The sequence below is a fragment of the Corvus moneduloides genome, chromosome 8, assembly GCF_009650955.1.
Source record: "Corvus moneduloides isolate bCorMon1 chromosome 8, bCorMon1.pri, whole genome shotgun sequence".
Classification (NCBI taxonomy): domain Eukaryota; kingdom Metazoa; phylum Chordata; class Aves; order Passeriformes; family Corvidae; genus Corvus; species Corvus moneduloides.
The window spans coordinates 19,573,821-19,595,138 of record NC_045483.1 but is presented as its reverse complement, the minus strand read 5'-3'; the positions used below and the strand labels follow the sequence as shown (position 1 = coordinate 19,595,138).

At 41.7% G+C, this 21,318-nt stretch overlaps 1 protein-coding gene and 1 long non-coding RNA gene across 9 annotated transcripts in view; one reads left to right on the top strand and one right to left on the bottom strand.

Moving 5' to 3' along the window:
* The first annotated feature begins 3,583 nt into the window (after positions 1 to 3,583).
* LOC116447011 overlaps positions 3,584 to 21,318 on the top strand; it is a 94,217-nt gene continuing 76,482 nt past the window's right edge. Inside the window, exon 1 of the long non-coding RNA XR_004241468.1 lies at positions 3,584 to 3,773. This is a non-coding gene — a long non-coding RNA (uncharacterized LOC116447011). The remainder of the gene's footprint in view (positions 3,774 to 21,318) is intronic.
* PAX2 (paired box 2) overlaps positions 12,945 to 21,318 on the bottom strand; it is a 103,639-nt gene continuing 95,265 nt past the window's right edge. For 4 of the 8 annotated variants that reach the window (XM_032115529.1, XM_032115527.1, XM_032115528.1 and 1 more), the window contains one exon: positions 12,945 to 20,010. In XM_032115529.1, the coding sequence (XP_031971420.1) occupies positions 19,889 to 20,010 (122 nt within the window). In that variant the 3' untranslated portion in view covers positions 12,945 to 19,888. Of the gene's footprint in view, positions 20,030 to 21,318 lie in introns of all 8 variants that reach the window. The other 4 variants (XM_032115530.1, XM_032115537.1, XM_032115532.1 and 1 more) reach the window with 1 other exon arrangement.

Below are 21,318 nucleotides of genomic sequence, written 5' to 3'. Positions count from 1 at the left end.
GATGAGTCTGTATTGAGACAGTGAAGTGACCCCCGTGCTGCTCCACATAATTAATAAATAAAGCACTGGGGGAGTTTTTGCCATGCTGGCTGCTATGACAGGGCTGTCTACGGTGCACTTAAGCATTAAATGACCAATTTCTGTCAGACTAACTTCCCAAGCCTCTCTCTCTCTCTCCCTCGCACACACACACAAAGCTAGCTTCCTCGCTCCCTGCACTTGGAGTTTTTCAGCAACTGATGGCTCCTGGTTCATTTCTGTGGAATTAATTGGTCCCTGAATGAATTCTGTTGACAGGGCAATTTATCATGTGTTTGGGTTGACAGTGTTGGATACCGGTAAAGGGGGGGAGTGGTGTGTGAGTAGGATGAGGGGAGATGGACAGGATGGGGGTAGGTGGGAGGATGAAGAAGAGGAGGAGTAGAAGAAAGGAGAGGTGGAGGAGGAGATTGCTTAAAAAATAAAATGAAAGAAGAAAAATCCTATTCCTCTTTGGCACTCTTCATTACAACTCAGTGCAATGGATAATGCATGAGAAGGTTTGGGAGAAGAAGGGAAGAGGGAGTGCCATTTGTCTTGTAATGGGAGTCATGATGCTGCTTTTCCACAATTTGCACCATAGCTTGGGAGGAAAAAAAAAAAAGGAAGAAAAAATCCCAACAATAAAAGCTCATAGTTGTTCTGTGGTGTCTCTGGGGCTCAGCCAGAAGCCTCCACCTGTAATGCCTACATCTCTATTTCTCTCTCATACCAAAGTGACTGGGAAGCTAGGGACATATCTGGTTAACCCTCAAAATCCTGATAGTTGCCCAAATACTGTTTCAGTAGGTACAAAGTGATGTCTAGAACCTTGTGATGCACTGGTATCCGTCATTGTCAGGGACATTCAAGAAGGAATCACATCTTGCAAAACAAGTTCTGTGATTTGGGTGCCCAGTTTTCTCTCCATGTGGTTCAGAAAGGGGTGCCTGGTCCCACATATGCCACTGATGATCCCAGGTTACATCATTTCACATTGTCCAAGATTGAGACCATGCAGGACTTCCCGATATAATTAAAATACATCATCATTACATTTTCATTAAAATGTCATGACTCTGGCATTTGGATTCAGTTTCTAGTCAGAGCAATGTAGATGACCATTTTAGTGCTTTTGACTTCACAACTTCTGAATGCAGAAGAGTGGTTATGCATGCACATGCATGTGCTTACGCATGGATAATGTTAAAACAAACTGAAGACAGAAAGAAACTCATTTTGGGTGCAACAAAAGTATTTGCATAACTATTAAATGGATTTTAAAATTATGTGTCTTCTAGGAGTCTTTGAGTGTCCTAAAGAGATGTATTAAAGACTTGGTCAGGGAGAGATAGGTTTGTGAAATGTTGGTTGTATGCATGGGTAGAGGACAGGCTTCATTAGCTTTAACTTCACCTCTGTCTCTTCCCATGGGCTTCTCTCCACTGTGAGTGGGATGTATCAAAATTCTCAAAGCTGAGATCTGTGGAAGAGTTACCAGTAGCTTTTCTGCTCATGTCACCACAAGCGGCATTAAGTCAGAGCTCAGCATTTCTGAAACAGCCATCCAGAGCCTTTAGCTGCAGACTAGTGGGGCCCGTCTTGGTTTTGGAGCACTGTGGCTCAGTTTACCAGCATTCAGTCATCATCTTTGTCTTGGGACCCAAGGTTTCATCAGTCCAGCTGTCAAAATGAGTGCCCATATCACAAACAGCCTGGAGACAGAACTGGAATTTGAGTGGCAAGCCCCAAACTGGGGATGGTGAAACACAACGGTGTGTGGTAGATACACACTCTCTTTAATTTTGTTCAGTCGTATTAAATGCAAATGCAAATATAATTCTCGTTTGGCAAAAATGATGCAATCGAGCTTTGAGGAGACTGACTGCTTGTTTATGGTAGCCTTTACGCTGTTGTTTTTATTCTGGGTTTGGTCAAGCCTCTAGTCTGCATCCTGCCAGACAACATATGAGCATCAGAACTTCTAGGGTGCTAAAACAAAGTAGGTTGGGTGAGGAGATGTAGGAAGCTAGCAGCTGTTGTAATAAAACTTCAAAGGATTTGAGACAGTCTTTTTGTAGAGCCCCCAAGATTTCTGCCAATTAGAAAGCTATGTAAAGTTACTGTGCTAAGAGCAAGCGCACAGGAAAGAACATAGGCGTTGTCTCTTTTATTTAGAGTGATTCCACACATGAAGTCTAAATTCAGGTTATTTATAAAGGGATTTTTTTCTTCATTAAAAGTAAGATTAGTAGTATTACAGTTTATAAATACGAACAAAAATGAAGGACATATAGTTTGGCAGCAAAGAACTCTGCAACATAGTTTGATCACAGTTTAGTATCTGAGAAGATCTACCACCTATAAGTTGATACCAGGTAAATTCAACCAGAAAAAATGTGCACATTTCCAACAGTGCAGGTAATCAGCTGTCAAAATATTACAGTTAGGGTTCACTGTATTTTCCAGTAATTGAACCTTTACAGTTACTAGCAAATGTTCCTCAGAAACAGATTCTTCTACTTCAACTCCAGCTATTGGACCCACAGCAGGAATTAATTCAGAGCAGCCCTATGGGTATCTCATATCAGAGGCCAGACAAGATGATCACAGTGCAATAGGAGTCTCCTCTGGGGTAGCTGTGGCAATGAACTTGAAAACAGCTATCTTAAAAGTCAGTGCCTGATTCCAGTTTCACTTGCACTCTGTTTACATGAATGTAACTCTTTTGACTTCAGATGGCTGACTGACAGTGGTGCATACAGAAGGTAAATCAAGCTTCTGAGAAAAATGGTTATGATCAGGCTGTCCTGAGCCAGTGAGGTGAACATGACATAGGACACATTAAAGGAGTAAATGGGCATATTTTCTCCGATAACAATGAATCTTTGAGACAGAAATACAAACATTTTTATTAAAAAATTACCCCTAAAAATTGAAAAGAGTAAAACCTGAAACAATACGAATCTTTCTGCATTGTGAAATACAGATGAAAAAACTCCTGAAGAGGCAATGATTCAAAACTGAACTCTGTATAAGACAGTGGAGACAAAATGAACCAAAATAAGCTCCAAGAGGGTTGCATTTAGAACTAACCAGGATATAATAGGTAGCTAAAGCAGCAAGACAAATTACTTGAAATTATTCAACATGCAGCTCCTGCAGCAGGTCTCACGACTAGAAATGTAAGCCACAGCTGCAAGCTGTTTCCTCCCTTCTAATGGTATTCCTGTAGATTTAGGGGTATAGGATTTGTGAGACATGCTCGTGTTTTGCCTGGTTGACCATCTCTAGCAGTAGTCTCAACAGATTCTTTACAGGAAGGTAGAACTGTGCAATGGGCAGACACAGGAATCTCCTACAGTTTGTTGTGAGCTCACATAATCTGCAGAATGCTTGTTGAGTGCTCATAACCCTGAATTATTTTCTGTTTATAAAATGTCCAGTCTTTTGTGGAATCTTGGTAACTTCCGGTGGTTACAAATTCAGTTGGTCAAAATACAAACTGTTGAGGAAAAATTTTAATCAGCTTTTAATTTGCTTCTTTGTAATTTAATCAATCGCCATCTTTTTCTCGTGTTCTTGTGACCTGCAGAGTCTGGTACTGCTAAGGAAGCCTGTAGCTTATCTTCTGGAGAGTGTTCAGGAACCATTTTGACGAATTCCAATTAAGAGTCTTTCTGACGCCAGGGGATGCAGAGGTCAAAGAATGCCCTGAGCAGCACAGCAACAGACCATGAGGAGCACAGATAAAGGTAAGAAAGTGTCCCAATTGTTAAACTGAACAGAAAATTCCTGAAGACATGAAAAGCATTTGAATTTGGAAAGATCTTTGAGTGAATGGTGTAGCTAAAATTTCTGCCTGGAGCCTTGAAGAACTACGTAAATATTCTTGTATATTTGGTGGAGGAAGCAATAACAATGCTGTGCCTCGTTTATGCAGTGACTAACCTGTAATGGAGGTTTACAGAAGGTTGTAGATGGTCTAATCAGAAACAAGAGGGTTTTATTCATGTGTGACTTGTAAGAAAGAATTATTGTGGTTGCTCGAAGATAAAGATCCCTGAGTGCCTTCTGGTGTGCTTGTGATTCAAGCAGGAGATGGCAATGGTCTGTATAGCAATTTGTCTTTAACCAACTCCATTTATGGTTAGTAAAACGAAATTCAGGGGACTGACCTCACGGCCAAGCAGATAGTCAGGAGCAGAACTGACAGATTCTCACTGACATTTGTACAGTCAACCTCTGTCTTTAGCACAGCACGGGTAACTTGTCATACCAATATTGCAGCATTAACTGAGCTTGATAGGAACTCTCCAATGAGCCTGAGTGAGTTAACCACAATGTAGATGAACATCCTGCAGGATTGAGAAAAGGTACAGAAAGCAGAAAAAGGTAAAATCTCGTTGCTCAAATTGAGAACCATAATTGATTGTACGTACAAGTTGGTTGCTATCCATATAATGTATTTTCAAACACTGGAGTCATGCCTGCATTCACAGCAGAAACTTCCGTGAGTAGCAGTCTGCTACTTCGGCAGCCCAGAGAGCAGCATGAAGGAGTTCTTTTGCACTGTGTTTATTCAAGGGACATGAAGTCCTCCATGGAGGAGGTATGGCTGGTGCTTTTGGTTTTAAACTGTTTCCTCTTCTCCTTCTAACAACCATTTTCTTCTCTCTTTGGCTTCTTCAGTCTGGGTTGTATCTTAGATGACTTGCTCAGCATTTGAATAAGAGGTTGACAAAAGCTCATTTTGGGGGAAAAATATAATATAATGGGAATAGATGGTAGAAAAAAATGTTATTATTTTGGCCCTGCTAACCAAAACTAGAATCCTGCCTTTTTTTTTCAAGGTTGATCAGTTTAGGAGCAAGCCATATTAGACAGACTGCCCACTAGTTTTGGGTGCCTAAGGAGTGTCAGGAAAAATATTTTCTGTCTTTGCTAAGCAAACCAGCTGATCAGTGGTTTATAGATTTACTGTGCTTTGAAATAGGGTTAATGGGACAAAGTGAGATGACCTGCAATCACAATACCTACATCTGAAGAGAAGGAGCATAAGGAAGTTCTTGCATCTGTATGATTGTTGTCAGTATGTATCTCCTCTGTTAGCAGCATGGGGTATTTCAAACTGAGTGTCTGTTTTGGCAAATTAAGAACTGTTCTGGAGCATAAACCATAGTCTAAGCTTCCAGCTGCCTTCTGAGGCTTTTGGTTGGCCATTTAACGTGGGCTCTGATACTCACTGTTAGCATACACAGATACATGTATATTGCACAAAAAACTCATGGTTCGTGCGTAAGCAACCAAATAATCCAGGCTCAACTTTTCTGTGTTCTGAGTGGTTGTACAAGGGAAGAGATACACCGAAGCTTTGATTTTCCTGAATTAAAACCTTTGTAGTTCAGAGATGACAAAAAAAACCTAGTACCCTTGCCAATGTATGACTCACTTAGAAGGAAAGACTCCAAAAAGCCTTCTAGTCACCTTAGAAAGGAACACAAAAATGATGAGGCCCAGCCTTGTGACATGACCACAGAAACATCTTCCTTTCCCTGCATACTCTTCACCATGGGTCTCAAATGTTCTGGTGTCTCATTCTCTTCTGAGAGAATGGATGATATCTGTGCTCAGGCTCAGCTTGGGAATGCAAACAGGTCTCAGAGCAAATAAAGATTTTTTTTTTTTTTTTTTTTTTTTTTTTTTTAGTTTTGTTGTATTATCCAAGCAAAATAGAAATGAAGACGTACACACGAATAAACAAACAATAGTAAGTCAAAACAGGCAATCCATACTTAAAGACAAAACTAGAAAAGTACATTTGGTAATACTGGAGATATTGATATAGACTGTGACAACTTCCCAGAATCAAACACTGTTCTGAGTTATTTTTAGTCTTATTTCCACTCTCTCTCCCTGTGGTGGCCAATTAGCCTGTGCTACAAAGAACAAAGAGAGTTCTGTGGTGAGACAGGCCCTACTACCAGAGACATCTCCCAGGTTACAGTGAGAAAAGAAGTGTCCCCCAGAATGCTTTGTGTTGCTATGTTAATGTAACCCGGTTCTGCGTTCCTGGTTGGCCGCTGGCCTCTCCGCCCTTTTGTTACCTTATATGTCCTTGCCCTAGAAGGTTCTCCACTCCAGGTTCCTCCCATTGGCCCTTGCCCCTCGCCAGTCCTCCAGAGCTTCCCCATTGGCTCCCATACCCTAGTCCCGCCTGCATACCGCCCCAGTGCCATCAGATCATTGGTCACTGGTGCTTGCCTGCTCCTGTACTTAAACCTGGACCCTTCATTCTCTGTTATCTTTGTCACTGGGCTCCTTCACGATGGAGTTGCAATAAACCTTCATCCATGGAAGTCTACACAGAGACCCTTCCTGCCTCTTTGCTGCTGACTCATATTACTGGAGCCATCCGTGTATTTGTGTGTGCCCGTGTGTGTGAGTGTGTGCTGGTCCAGCCAAGCGGCTTCACTAAGGAGATGCTTTTGGGAAGATCGCAGTACCTTGTGCTACGGCACAGAAGCTGCGGCACTCGGGATAGCGACATATCTCCCCTCCTTTGGTGGGAACTTCACATCTGGCGCTATGACCCAGAAGTCAGGAATTTCAGAGAATTCGCCGCCAAGGAGAAGAAAAGTTCTGTATCACCTGGATGTTTCACAACAATGGTATTTTGTGGGCTTTTCCCCAAAAATACTTTGCTGTTGAGAGTTTATTTTGTGGGAGTTCTTTGAGACTTCTGTAGTGCGCCAGGAGCCTACTATGTTACCTGCTGTGCAAACACAAAGCAACAAGGGAATTTCTGCTGCACATAGTAGTATCTAAATCTACTGAGAGTGATCACCTGATACAGGCAGAAGGGAGAGAACAATTAAATAGTTGGAGCACAGGGTATAATTTAAGTTTGTTCTGATTTATACCAAAACCTAAAAAGAAGTTGAATGGTGAATATATAATCTAGGTGGCAGAAGAACAGGGTGAGAATTTTCCTATTCAACCTAAACCCCAGAATTTTCAAAGAAGAGCAAGTTAAAAATAAATAAATTAATTAAAGCTAAGGTCTGAATAGATAGAGAAAGAAAAAAAGATGGGTAGATTTTCAGGGATCTTTAACAAAAAATTTCAAGAAAGCTAAAACTCAGTGTATAATGTGCAACTGTGTGTCTGAACACTTTTCAAAGTCTTCTAGTACAAATAACTGAGCTGTACATATTTACATACCTAGCTCACATTTGGACTCTTTAGAAGTGCTGGTGACAACTGCAGAAACTGAGCCTTTGGAATATTTTGACAAAGGTGAAACCAAATAACAAAAGATTGTACACTTCAGAATACTGGCCAGTTTCTCATACTTGTTGGGCAGTGAACCTTCAAAGCAGAGTCTTGGGATGGGAATAAACCATGGGAGGAATTCCACTTCTGTGTGCCTCTGCAACAAGAAAAGGTGCTCATGATGGGGAAAGTGCTGGGCTGTTGGTGATTCTGGGAAACTTGTGGTGTTTGGTTAGATCCTTGAGTATGAGCTACGTTTTAGAGAGCTGCTTTTGGGAATCTTGGCCAAGTGTCTCCCAAAACAGTGAAATTAATTAACGGCTTTATGGCCGTTCTTTGGCCTACTGGTGTGCTTCTGTGACCTCTCTGTTAGCACTCTATTTCTACAATGCAGCATTATAAAGTTTCTCTTCTATTTTGTCACAGTGTTTCCCAATTCATTTGCTTAAACATTGTATGTATTACATGAATATATTCCCCTGCCAGAAAATGATGCAGCAGGTAGAGAACCTGTGTTGAAGATTCATTATCTTTTCTTTCATTTACTTTCTCAAGAATCTTTAAAAAAAAAAAAAACAACCAAACTGCAAAAAAGCCTAGCTAGGCTAATTGATGATGGTTCCCTTTGCTTTTATCCATACCTGCATAAAGGGCAGGAGGATCCAGTGTGCTGGCAGAGCCGGTTAGAGTTATATGTTGTTCCTTTGCTGTCAATGATCAGGTGAGCAGCACTGACTGAGTCACTTTCCCTTTCAGTTTTGTCTAATGATAAGTAGGTTGGTCAGGACAGGAATGATGTCTTACTGCATACAGTACATAATGCACAGTCATTGTCTCAGTATCTGTAGCTGATAGCTCATAGTCTCAGTTTGTAGCGTTTCTTTCCAAGACTGCAGCCGTTGGCTATGCTTACTTTGTGTACTCACTCAGTACCCTGTAACCTGCCTGCTAAAAGCAGTCTTCCAGCACTCTTTTCAAGACCTCAAACACTGATGTACAGATCATATTTTGACCTTATATGTGTAGCCCAGTAAATGTGTATATGAAAGCTAATTAGTATCACCTAGTCAGTGTTTTACCAGATTCATCTCACATGAAAATCTGTGCTTTGTATGCCCAGTTTGGCAAGTCTCAAACACTCAGTAAGTAAGAATATTTACACGAGCTTTAATGTCATAAAGAGCTTTTCTGCAGTTTGTTTTTAAGCTTTTTGTCTTTTATTTTTGAGCCTGTAATTGACACTGGATGGTAGAACCAAAAGAACTCACAACTGTTTTAGGGAGGCTGAGATTTCAGTCTTTTATCACATATCCTTCTTGGAGCAAAAGCAGAAAACTTTGATGAGACTTGTAAGGCAACTGTGAGAAATAGTCATGTATCATATTCTGATTTTGAGAGAACTGTTTGGCTACTGCACTGCCAAGATAATTACAGTGGTACCTGCAAACAGTGTAAGTGACATACGATGGCAGAGCTGTTCTGAGCAAAACAAAGTAGAAAGAGAAAATACAGATACCTGAGATGAGATTTGTTATGAGGTGCCTAAGAGGCAACATAAATCCACCATCAAGCAACAGCTCTGTGGAAGAAAAGGTTTCTTGATTGGTTCAATGGCAACCTAAAGCAAGTACGCAAATGAGAACACTACAAAAACAATTGTAAATCAGTTTTTGGAAAGCAAAAGCAAAAAAAAATTGGCTCTCCTTTTTTGGGCACAGAGCAGAGTGCAGAACTTTCCAGTGAAAACTGGACAAGTTGAGATGTCCTATGAAGTTCTGCTTTCATTGCGGATTGTTCCTGGGGTATCATCAGCTCCTAAGCGCCAGCTCCTCTCAAGTCCTGTGGTGTGAGCTATTGATCTTTGCTGCCATTTTATTCCCTCTTTTATGCCTTTATATGAAATGCTTCCTTTGACATGCAAACAGTTTGAAATCCCCTTCTTTCCTAGCAGACAGGTAGAAATACCTTCTATGCTTCTCCTCAGTGAGTGATCAGATAGGCGCAGCAGCTTTGGAAAGGGGTTTGGAATGTGTCCTGTCTCTCCTCTGTGGTATTGTGGCTTAGTTCCCAGAGCCCCAGGGATATAGCATGTCACATTTACTGCTCCTGCTGCATCCTTTTAGCCACCAGAAAACCTGCAGTTTAAGAAATTCAAAGAGCTTGCTTAAGATGTGAAAAAAGCATTTCCAGAACAAAAGGTGATGCCAATTCCTTGCCTCCCACCAGAGCTATGAGGAAGGAACCAAGCTGCAGATTGTACTGAAAGTGAGAAGGGTAAACTCCCCCTTTCTCATTCCCATCCCAACCCCAACCCAGCCCCCAGTAAGGCTTCATCTCTCTGGGAATGGAGTCCCTCTGAGCGTGATGCTGAGCCAGAGGAGTGACAGGTGCCTCCTGATATGCCTAAATGAGAAGAACCAATCGGAGGAGCCTGCCCAGCTTTTGTTGTCATCTGGCTTTGCTCACGAAAGATGAGTTTGATTGACAGATGCATCAAGGTTCACAGTTTATTGGTTTTTGCAAAAGAGCCAGATCTGCCAATTTAGACAGGGGAGTGACACAAAACTTTCCATCTAAATGGACTAATTTTACCACAGGGAATTCCCAGGCAGAGCGCTCCAAGGCAGGCGCAGTCCTGTTTTATTTTTTAACAAGGACTGAATGACAAATATAAACGACAGTTCTAGGCTGACGGAACATCAGCATTTGACACTTCACAGGGGAGCGGTGAAATAAACAATAGGCAGAGAAATTGAATTAGAATCAGATGAGAGTCAGCTAGAGAGGGAGAGGAGGGCCTGATTCTCTACCAAATCATTTATAAAAGAGCAAACTGAATACTAAGTAGCTATAACATGTTCATATCCTGGTTTATTAGCAAATTTAACCTACTAGCATATTATACTTGCTTGATATTAATGGGTTGCTAGACAAAGGTGGATGGTAGGGAGTGTACAAGGAGTTTCTGTTCACGATGGTGCAAATCTCTTGTGCTAATCTTACCCTGTTACTAATAGACTCTACCAAGTTAGCAAAAAGAATATCATGTTGATTTAATTTTTCTCCTGTTCCCTCTGGCACATTGCCTGCTGAGTTCTGTCCAGTCTTCCTGTATTCTGGCACTCACTAAGTTTTGGGTACCCAGCTTTGCAGCCTTGGCTCAATTCTTTTTCTGCTTTTTTTTTCTCTGGGACTTTTCAAGTTCAAACAGGCAATTCATGACATTTTAAGGAGAATGATTCTGTGCAGAGTCTGTTTGGAACTTTCTGAGTATGGACCGTGTCTGCTTGAGATAAAAGGTTGGCTCAGCTGGTTGCATTAGCAAGCTATTATCCTATTTCTACTTAGTTTTGACAAGGGGATGGGATATATAAACTTTCCTGGCGGGTTAGACAGCTAACTGTTAGCTAGATGTTGTTTGGTTTAAATTTGGGTTCCTGGATTTTATGTCATATTTTGAGATTTTAAGCATATCTAGAGAAATGATTTTCAATCTTTTTCAGTTGGCAAACAGTAAGAACAAAAAACAAGCAAGCTGCCTGTACAGTGCATCTATGTCCATAAGCTCACCTTTCCCAGTTATATTAAAAGCATTTTCCTTAAAAATAAACTAGTGATTTTAAAAGTGCACGCTAAAAACTACTGGTCTTGATGTTAGAAAAAGCAGCATGAAAATAAGGGGCTTTCGATTGATTTGCTTGGTAATGATGATTTGACTTTCATATGAGTCTGTAAAGTATATATGTGGAAGCTGCCTGATTAGCTAGGCACTGTAACTAACCACTGCTGATGTATTAAGGAAGTTCCAAATGCAGCTCTGTGGTTAAAATAGGATTCTTAGGCATGCTGACATGGAAAAAAAAAAAGTTTCTTTCTTCTGTACAAAGAGGTTCTCTACCTGTGTGAAGTTTCACCCTGTTCAGTCCATTTGAGTTTTCTGTGTAGGTTTTTTTTTATTCCTTTCATAAGTGTTCAACAGGATGTGTTTGAATTAGTCTCAGGTTAAAAGTCATTATAGAATCATAGAATGTTTTGGGTTGGAAGGAACCTTAAATGTCATTTAGTTCCAACTCCCCTGCCATGGGTGAGGATGCCCCCCTCTAGACCAGGTTGCTGAGAGCCCCATCCAACCTGGCCTTGAACACTTCCAGGGATGGGGCATCCACTTTTCTGGGCAACCTGTTCTAATGTATCACCACCCTCACAGTCAAGAATTACTTCCTAATATCTAATCTAAATCAACCCTCTTTCAGTTTGAAAAAAAAATCCAACACCAAAAAAACCCCCTCAAAACAGTCCCTTACAGCTTTTCTCCCAAAGGTCAGAAGCCACAGGTGGCTGCAGTTTCAGAGGGCCAGCATTTGCTTACGAGCTCTGGCAGCAGAAAATTAGGATGCCTATAGTAAAGATGAATGTTGCCTCCTTCCTGAAACCTGGTGTTCCTGTCAGAGTAGTAAAGGGGACTTCGGAGAACAACAAAAGCAGTGAGGATAGACAAGGTCCTTTGAATGTGTGGGGGAAAGGGAATAGCGCGGAGTAGCCAGCAGTGCCTGAGCATGGAATGTGGGGTGCTGGATGCGCTCCCCAGTCTGTATAAGAAACGTGGGGGTTCATACCTGGGAGGGTAGGAGGCAGAGGAGGAGGAAGGGAGTTTACAGAGAATCCGTGTTTTCCTCATGGTGGGCAATATCAGGGGTCAACATGCCTGGGGCAGAACTGGCAAGGCACAGAAAGGGATCTTGAAGGAAGGGCATGGCAGGGGGCTTGCAAGAAGCAGCCAAGGTTGACAAGAGGGTTTCTCCTGCTACAGGGATAAGAACCAGTGGAAAACAGTCCTTTCAAAGCTGCTACTACAGAATGAATTTGCAGGTAGAATTTTGAACCCGAAATTATTGAGTATGCTTTGGATGGCATCTTCCACCACAATGTCACACAGGAGAAAACAGGAAAAAACACAAGTCTTTGATAAGCTTTGGTATCAGACCAGCTCTGTCAGCCTTGCCAGGAGTTACTGGGCCATTTCCAGGTCTTGTGACATTTGAGCTGCGTCCAAAAGCACTAAGCCACAACATCCCGTGATGCAGTGAGACGTTTCCTTTTCACTGAAGTAAATTTCTGACTCTTACAGAGGAAGAGGCACCATTAATAACGTAGCTGTAGATGTCTTGAGAACATTGAAACTAGAAGTCAAATAAAAGTTCTTTTTGTATTTATTTTATATACATGTATATATAAGTATACATATATACAAAATGGTGTTATATACAAATTACATTATTTCTAGTTAATCTTGTAATTTTTGTGTGTACTTGGATCATGATTTTTAAGTATAAGGTGCTGACAATACCAACTTTCTTTACTTCACTGCAGAGAGCGCCTGAATTATGTAAGTTAACTGTCCTGAGGATATTCCCAGCTTTTTTCTAAAGCAGAGAAGAATTTATACACAGACTGTTTACTAGGCATATCTTAATTAACAGCTGCTTTTTTAGTGAGCAGATCCTTCCCTTAATATTTTAAAGTATTTTCCTTTGCTTACAGACATAATCGTATAGATTTACTAGATTATAGTTTTCAGGATGAATTTTTTCCTTTAAAACATCGATACTATGTTTGCTGTTCTTCCATTTTTGCCACTCCCCAGGTCCTTACAGTTTTCACCGATTATGTGTCCAGTAATCCATCTTCTACCTAAATGAATACCTTCAGATGTGTATTATCTTTTCTTGCCTACACTCATTAAAGAGTGTAGTTATTTTTAAAGAAGGTTGTCATCATCTCAGAATGTTCAAACTTTTCTTTATTTTTCTTGTCAGAGTAATCATAAAGAGGATTTCTTTACTTAGTGTTGCATAAACCCTTACAATATCATTTTCCTCATTAGGAGACAGACTGGTGCTCTTTTTAGTCTTATCACATAACATTTTCACACTGAGAACTCCCATTGATTCTGTAGGATTATTAAAGGAACATAGTACTAGTTTGAATGGTGGAAATAGCTCATTCATGCAAGTATTTATTTTTGCAAGATATATAATTTCTTGAAAGTTGCAGAAGTTTTGCTGTAGTTCTACTGCCAGTTATGGAGACTTACACAGGAATGTCAGAGTGAAGATTTCTGGGCTGTATTTTGTGATACAAATGAGATAATCATGCTAGTAAAAGATTATTTTACCAGGATGAATTTTGAAAATCCATTTTGCGTTCGTCTGACACATATATCTGGTGATTCTTAGCCTGTCTTTCACTTCTCACAGTGAATGTACATTGTTAATTTTCTTTGATTTCAGTCAATTTAACATCTAGGATTCATCTATCAATTTAGTGTTTGATTCTTATCACCTAAACTTTGGTAGAGAAAGAAAATTCTGATGCATAAGAAATGCCAGAATTTGGGAATCCAGTTTTATTCCAATTTTGAGTGCAAGCCGATCCCTGCATCACATCCCAGGCCTGTCTGTCTCACAGGTGGAAAACCCTGGGAACCTGAGCCCTCCAACTTCAGGAGAGTTGCCAGGCAGTTTTGCCGCAGTGTTGTGAAAATTGAATTGCTTTTACAGTCTGTTTGGATTTCAACAAATTGACTTTCACTTATGGAAAATGTCCTGTTGGGGGATTTTCAGCCTATGCTATTAATACTGCAAGGGAAAAATAGAAAATTAAACAAAAGGAAATGCTTTAACTCTCTGATGAGCAAAACTATTTGATTTCATGACAGCACTTATGCGCAGGCTTTCCTTAAGATACACATGCACTGGCAGAAAATGGAGCCCACTGGCTTTCATGAGCTGTTGTGAAAATATTTTATAATGACTAAAAATTGTAGGAGCAAAATTGATTTGGTCTAGTATGACTTCTTGCTACATTTTTATTGCACCTCTATGACCCTAAACTGCATGTGACTTCCTGGAGAACTAATGCTTAACTGAGGAGAAATTGAGTAAATACCTCAGCATTTGGTATGTTTATAGCATACCTGAATATAATACCCAGCTGTTTGTTGGGTGGACAATGAATAGCTTGGAGAATGGGTTATTTATGACTTTACATTGGGTTTTGCTCCCCAGTTGACCTAGACAGAGTCTCCCAACTGGGGCTAAGAGGAAACAAGCATAGAGGGGAAGGAGACTCTGGGCTTTACCACACATCTTTGTGATGTTGTGGCTACCCAATAACATTTTGATTTTCTGAACTACCTGGGGGTACCTGATGTATTATAGATCATTGGGAATCGAGTGAGATCAACAGAAGAGGGAGTCCTGCTGGCAATGCATTGGAGCGCATGGTGGCTGGTGGGGGCTCAGAGGCTGGATTGTACTGTAGGGTGTTGCAAGCATGTGCAGTGTCTTTCATCACGCAGCCTGGTGGTTGTTAACAATCACAATGTTTATATGGTGCCCAAAGGGTGCCAGGTGCAACAAACGTAACATACCAGAGACCTCAAGGGGAATCTCTTGGAGAGTGAAGTGTTGGGGGAGTGGGGGAAGAGAGAGAGAGAAGGAAAGAGAAACAAGCCAGAAGCCACAAAAATGACATAGAAAAAAAAATTTGCTTTTATTTCTCATGTGCACAAAAAGAGAAAAGAAAAGAGTCAAACAGAACGGAAGTGATGAGGAAAAGCCAAGAGGGGCTGCAGAAGCCTAGAATGGATGTGACCCTGCACCTGGCACTGGCCCCCTTCCCTCCCGGGTCTCATGTCTAGCTTAGCCTGGAGATCATCAGCAGAGCTGCTCTACAGTTACACTTGCTATCAGTTCTGTAATTGTCAGTTTGGTCCCTCCTTCATGCTTTGCAAGTCTGCCACCATCCTGGGCTCAGCCAAGGAGCACACTGTGGTATTTGTGGGTCCCTCAGAAGCCCTGACTCTGTCAATGCCAAAGGGGGCAGCTCAGCTATGATTCTTATTTCTTTTTCCAGAGGGGTGCTTTTCCTTAGGGACAAAAGGGTGGAGTTTTTCCAACAGTTCAGCAAAACAAAAATTCCCTTGGGAAAATGTTAATAAGCATATATAATTTTATACTCAAGAGAAGAAAGAGGTGCAGGGCTTTTTGTTTTCCTTTCCTTGTTTAACATCCTCATATTCATGTTGCCATTAATTCTGAAGTCTTACTCTGAGTTTGATTCATTGCTACTGATGGGTTGGAAAGCATGCAAACTTCTCCCTATTTCCACAGCAGGGCTCATTGCCACCAACTCTCCCCAACAGATTTGCAGGCCACAAGTGTCAGCTTTAATGCATCCACCTCATGCAATCCTCCCCACATTCCGCCGGGCCAAAAGGATGTGAGAGCTTCAGAGAGCAGGACTCAAAGGTACTGCCCAGTTTTGAATGCCATGGTCCTTGTTGTTTCCAGCCAAGCACGGCATTTGAGAATTCGCGAGGTTCTTCCCCCGTGATCAAGTAGAGACAGAGGAGACCGAGCCTCACAATATTTCTGCGTGGTCCATTAGATAAAGCAAACATAGCAACAGAACTAAGAATGACCTGAGAAGAAAGAAGTGAAGGGAGAGCTAAGGAAGAAGAATAAAGAAACAAAGAATGATTTGTGAGAAAAAGGAAAAGAGAGAAATATAGTGGAAACATTAGTTATTATTCACAATAATGTTTAACATTTTGATAGAATTTTCTATCCAGAATTTCAATGCACTGAACTGGTGATAATTAATTCAGCTGTGCAATCCCCCTGTGAACTAGAAACTGTTGTTCTTCCCATTTTAGAGAGTGTTGGAATTGAGGTGTGTGGGGAAATTGGACTTGACAAAGGTTTTCTAGAGCCACAAGGAGAACTAGGGAGTTGGAGGTCCCAGATACCTGCTCTCATATCAGGAATGCTCTTCCCTCCCTGGATAGAAAAGTACATCGGGAATGAGAAATAATAAAAGAGAGGGATAGAAATTGAATGGAAAGAGGGTGTGAGAAAGATATGTGAGAAAGGTAAGTGACAGCAGAATGGAGGAGAGGTTTGAGTTATAGACTTCACTGGATTTTGCATAAAAATTTCTTTTTTTCCTGTAACATTTTTAAAAGAAAAATAATTTAAACCCCCCACCTATAACAAAGCAGCTGTTGGCCTGTTGGGGAAAGGGTCCTTCCAAGGTTTGGCTGTTCCCTCAGGTTCTGGATTTGTGCTGTGCTTTATTGAACACATTGTTTTGTTTTCAGTGAGCACAACGAGACTTGCACAGTACACACAGCGTGTTCCTTATCTACAGGATGAGACGAGGCTGTTTTAATAACTACCATGATGAAGATGGAGATGAACTTATATACAAGAGGAATTGCCTTCACATTACACACATTATCTTCCTACAAAGCAGCAATTGTTTTTTGCAAATAACATAATATTAAATAATTGGTAGAATTTTTGCGTTTCCTGCATAGTCCAGTCTAATGAAATCTAGATGAATATTGATGGTTTTCTTCTGCATAATATCACCACATAAATCCCCATGTCAGCTACTAGACTTGGGCTATAATACTGCTTTACAATGCATCCACCGACTGTAAATCAAAACAACCAACACAAGAAACTCTTTGGCAAATGTAATTCAGTACATTCGCATGAGGGTCTACAGATGGTGGTGGAAGAGGATTAGACTGCCCAGTCCTTTGCATAATTCTGCTTTCCTTTGAATTTTCCTGGTCAAACTACATGCTGTACTTACGAACTTTCCAGACCAATCCAATGCTTGGTGGAAATCTTTTTTTACCAGTGGAGTTAAACCAACAATAGATTTGGCCCTCCAAGGGTCAAATCAAGCTAGCCATGAGTGAGACAACTAAATCTTGCTTTCAGACCCTAGCTCTTGTCCTCAAGTTTGGTGAAACACCATTATAAAAATAAGCATTTCTGAGCTGCTGGCTTCTCCTGAGCTGCGCTCTGGGCTGCGCGTGGCTAAGTGTGAGGTGTGACAGTCTCCTTTTCTTTAGCTTCCTCAGGAGCTTCTCTTTTCTGGTCCTGGGATTTATTGCCTCTGCACTGACTACCTGTTGAGTGAATCTGGGTGGTGCACAAGTAGAGCAGAGGTTGTACTGAGAGACTAAAAGATAGACCATTCTAACAGGTTTCAGCATCTATCTGGTGTCTGTGAAGGAGAACAGAAGGAGTGGTGAAAGCATATTTTTAGAAATTGCTCAGAATTTTCTTCTCTCGTAGATTAAGATGAGACAACAGGCCAAATTCTGGTCTTGGTGACAGTGTAACAACTCTGCTATTTGCAGCAGGTTACTCAGAGGTAAAATGTGCGGAATGATACTTTTAATAGATTAGGAGTAACCTCTTTGATTTTATTCTGTACAGGAACAGATTTTAGCTCTATATCTTCTACGTAAATGTCCCCACAAATACCCTTATCATTTGGGCACCCCATTAAAGAAGACACAGACCTATAATCAGCTAAAGCCATGCAAAGGCTAAAAGAGTTAGGTGAAAGGGGCCTTTGGGATCAACACAGCTGTTTACTGATGGTGGATTTCATACATACAAGTTAAACTTGGAGACAGAATACTGAGTCCACTACCACATCTCCTCAGAGGCTTGGAACTTTGGATTTTATACATGATGTTGGCTGTACAGATTGCTCCACTGTTCACTTTTATGCCCTTTGGGGGTTTTATTCTCAATCCTGTTTTTGTCCATGGACAATAGCCCACGAGTTTTATCTGAAACCTCTCTAAAACAACAAGGATCTACTTTGGCAGACTTGATGCCCTGGGGACAGGCTATAGCTGCCTTCATGTTTTCTTTGAGTAATTTTTAGGAAGTGTCAGTGCAAGGAACAGTTTATGAGTTTGCTGACAATACAGGAGTAATAAGCATTTCTATTGACAGTTAGCCTTTTGCAGAACAGTGTTTGTCCATGACTTGGGAACCAAAATGAGCAGAGAATCCCTAGAGAATCATCAGGTGAGCATTTGGGATAAGGGGTAAATATTAGGGTGCACAATACAGGATTGAAGATGAAAAGATGGGGCTGTATCTTGAGTCTGGCTGGTAGGATGCAAGCATATGGATTTGAATGGGGGCCTATAAATTAGTAGGTGTATGAGCAGATGGATGGGGAATCAAAGGGGGGCCCATATAGCAGGGCTATGATGGTTAGGAAATTAGGTGTTGGGCACAGATAATGAGGCGGTTGTCACCGGCAGTGGCGATCTGGAGAAAGGGTGTTGGGCATATCTAAAATTGCAAAAGTTGGGATGTGGGTGAACTGAAGTTGTCACAAGTACAGAGTTTAAGGTAAAAGGACTGAAGGTTAAGGACTAGGGAACCAAGCAATTATCCCAGCCAATCCTGAATTTGTCCATCTCAGTCTCAGCTGTCCAGAGGGCAATCAGATGGGCCCACATGAAGCCCCACACTTTCCACCACACAGCGCAGTGAGAGCGCAGCTGGGCTTGTTTTCTTTGTTTGCCAACCAGTGACATGGAAAACATTTGTTGCCTCAGAGTGCTTTTTTTTGTTGACTGATGTATTTGGTAACTTTGTCAGATGTGACTTGTCCACACTGCTCCCCAGAGACAGGATTTGGGAAAGGAGGGGGAGGAGGAGGCGACGGGGTGGAGCTGGCATCCAATCCTCTCCAATACCATCATCCCATTGTAGTGCAAAACAGAAAGGAAACAAAACCCTAGAGTGAAAGAGGAGCATCAAACGTCAGAGGAACTCGTCTGCCATTCAGGTGGTGGGGAGAGATGGGACTTGGAGTTTTATTTTTGTAGGGTTTTTTAATTATTATTTTGGTTTTTTTGTTGGTTTTGTTTGCTTGGGTTTTTTAGAAAATTGGGGATTTTTTTGTTCCTTTTTACAGACCTTCATGACAAAGCATAAAAACACAGTTATATTTATATATCTATTTATATATTTCTTCATTTCGTTGGTTTGTTTGTAAATGTTGCTCCATCCTCCTGTCTGAGCTGATTGTGTGTCACAGAAATTGTGGGTGTATGTGTGAGGTTCCTCCCGACTCTGGCCTGCAAAGTCACCACCCACGAGGTGAAGCCAACTCTGGGGGAATCCATGCTGGAAAGTGGGGATGAGGTGCACAGAGAACCCCTCATGGGGTGCAGATCATTACTTGGTCCTTTCTTCATTGCCAGATGGGCCAGGTCTCTGTGCTGCCATCTCTGCTCTAGCCAGACTGTTCCCTCTGTCCTGGGAAACAGGGTGAGCATCACAGGTTACACACACTCAAGAGTCCACCACAGAAGAGTATATCTTTGGGGAACAGTGTTTCATGAGCGGCATTCTCCCGTTTCCCTGGCCCTTACCGCTCCCAGAAAGGGGTCCTGTAGGGCAGTGGTTGCCAGCTGCATTGCTTCCCAGTCCCCCTGGAGTCCTGGAAGCTGAGAGGACTTTGCATGGCTGAGCTTTACCCAGAGGTGTTGGAGGGCTCCCTCAGGGGATGCCACTTGGCCACAGGCTGTTCCTGGCGTGGGGGGAGCGGTCGGGGCGGAGGGTAGGGGGAACGAGGGGGTCTCAGTCTCATGTGGTGAGCGCTTGGTCCGGCGCCTTCATGATGAAGAGGAAGGAACTGGACTGTGGGGAGGAATGGAGAAGGTCTCTTCACCCTTCCCAGGGATGGAGGGAGGTGATCAGACAGGTACAATGTGGAGGCCTAAGCTGTCGCCCTGCAGTTTCATGTGGTTTCCATGGTAACTAGTGGCGGTCATAGGCAGCGGCAGCAGTGGGAGGTGCGGAGCCCCGGGATGTGGCACTATAATAATAAGGGGAACCTGAAAGTTAACACAGGAGAAGAATGGACTGGTTGAAAGGACAAACAGTAAACAAAAAAAAAACCAAACCAAAAAACAGGAACAATCAAACTAAGAAAAGAAATAAAGGAGAACTGAAAAGAAACAGAAAGGTAGGAAGAAAGAAAAGCAAAATAACCAAAAAAAGAACTTGGAGACTGAGCTCCTAATGGGATTAAGGAAAGGCAATCAGTGGAAGCCAAGTGAGGGCCACACTTCAGTGGATAGATGCTACTGTGGCCTCTATATATTATGCCCCTCTACAGAAAGGAGATCCTTTTGCATCTACTGACAATCAGTAGAGTAAGTCAATGAGCATTTGCGCTGGTTTTGACTGGGGCAGAGTTAGTTTTCTTCACAGTGGCTGGTAAGGGGCGGTGTTTTGGATTTGTGCTGAGCACAGGGTTGATAATACAGAGACGTTTTTGTTATTGCTGAGCAGGGCTTACACAGAGCCAAGGCCTTTTCTGCTTTTTGCACTGCCATGCTGGTGAGGAGTCTGGGTCCGGCCGGGACAGATGACCTGAACTGGCCAAAGGGATGTTCCAAACCAGATAACATCATAGTCAGCATGTGAAACAGGGGAAAGAAGGAGGAAGGGGAGATGTTTGGAGTGATGGTGTTTGTCTTCCCAAGTAACCATTATGCATGATGGGGCCCTGCTCTTCTGGGGATGGCTGAACACCTGCCTGCCCATGGGAAAGAAGTGAATTAATTCCTTGTTTTGCTTTGCTTGTATGTGTGGCTTTTGCTTTCTCTATTCAACTATCTTTATCTCAACCCAGGATTTTTCTAGCTTTTATCCTTCCAATTCTCTCCCTGATCCTCCTGGTGGGGGAATGAACAAGTGGCTGTGTGGGGCTTGGCTAATGCCTGGGGCTAAACCACAACAAACATTGCAGCACAAATATGCCACACCTGATCCGTAGCCACAAGGAAAGTGTCAGGGCCAGATGTTCTGAGTGTACCTGATGAAGTATAATGGGTCACTTTTAAAACCAGGAGGGGAGAAATGAAACAAAATTACAAGATTTTACTACTTGGGATTTGGGTCACATTTGTCATGAAAGCTCTTTAGGTGTTTATCGAATGTGTGTTAAATAGTGATTGATTATTAAGATCACATTTACTGAAGTTTAACAGCTGGAATAAAATGTACATCTATTATCCAGTTGTTAAACCTCAGTAAAAAGGTAGATAATAATCACAACTGATTTATTTTACATGTAATAAATCTCTTCCTATTCCCTGCAAAGAAATGTTGTATTAGA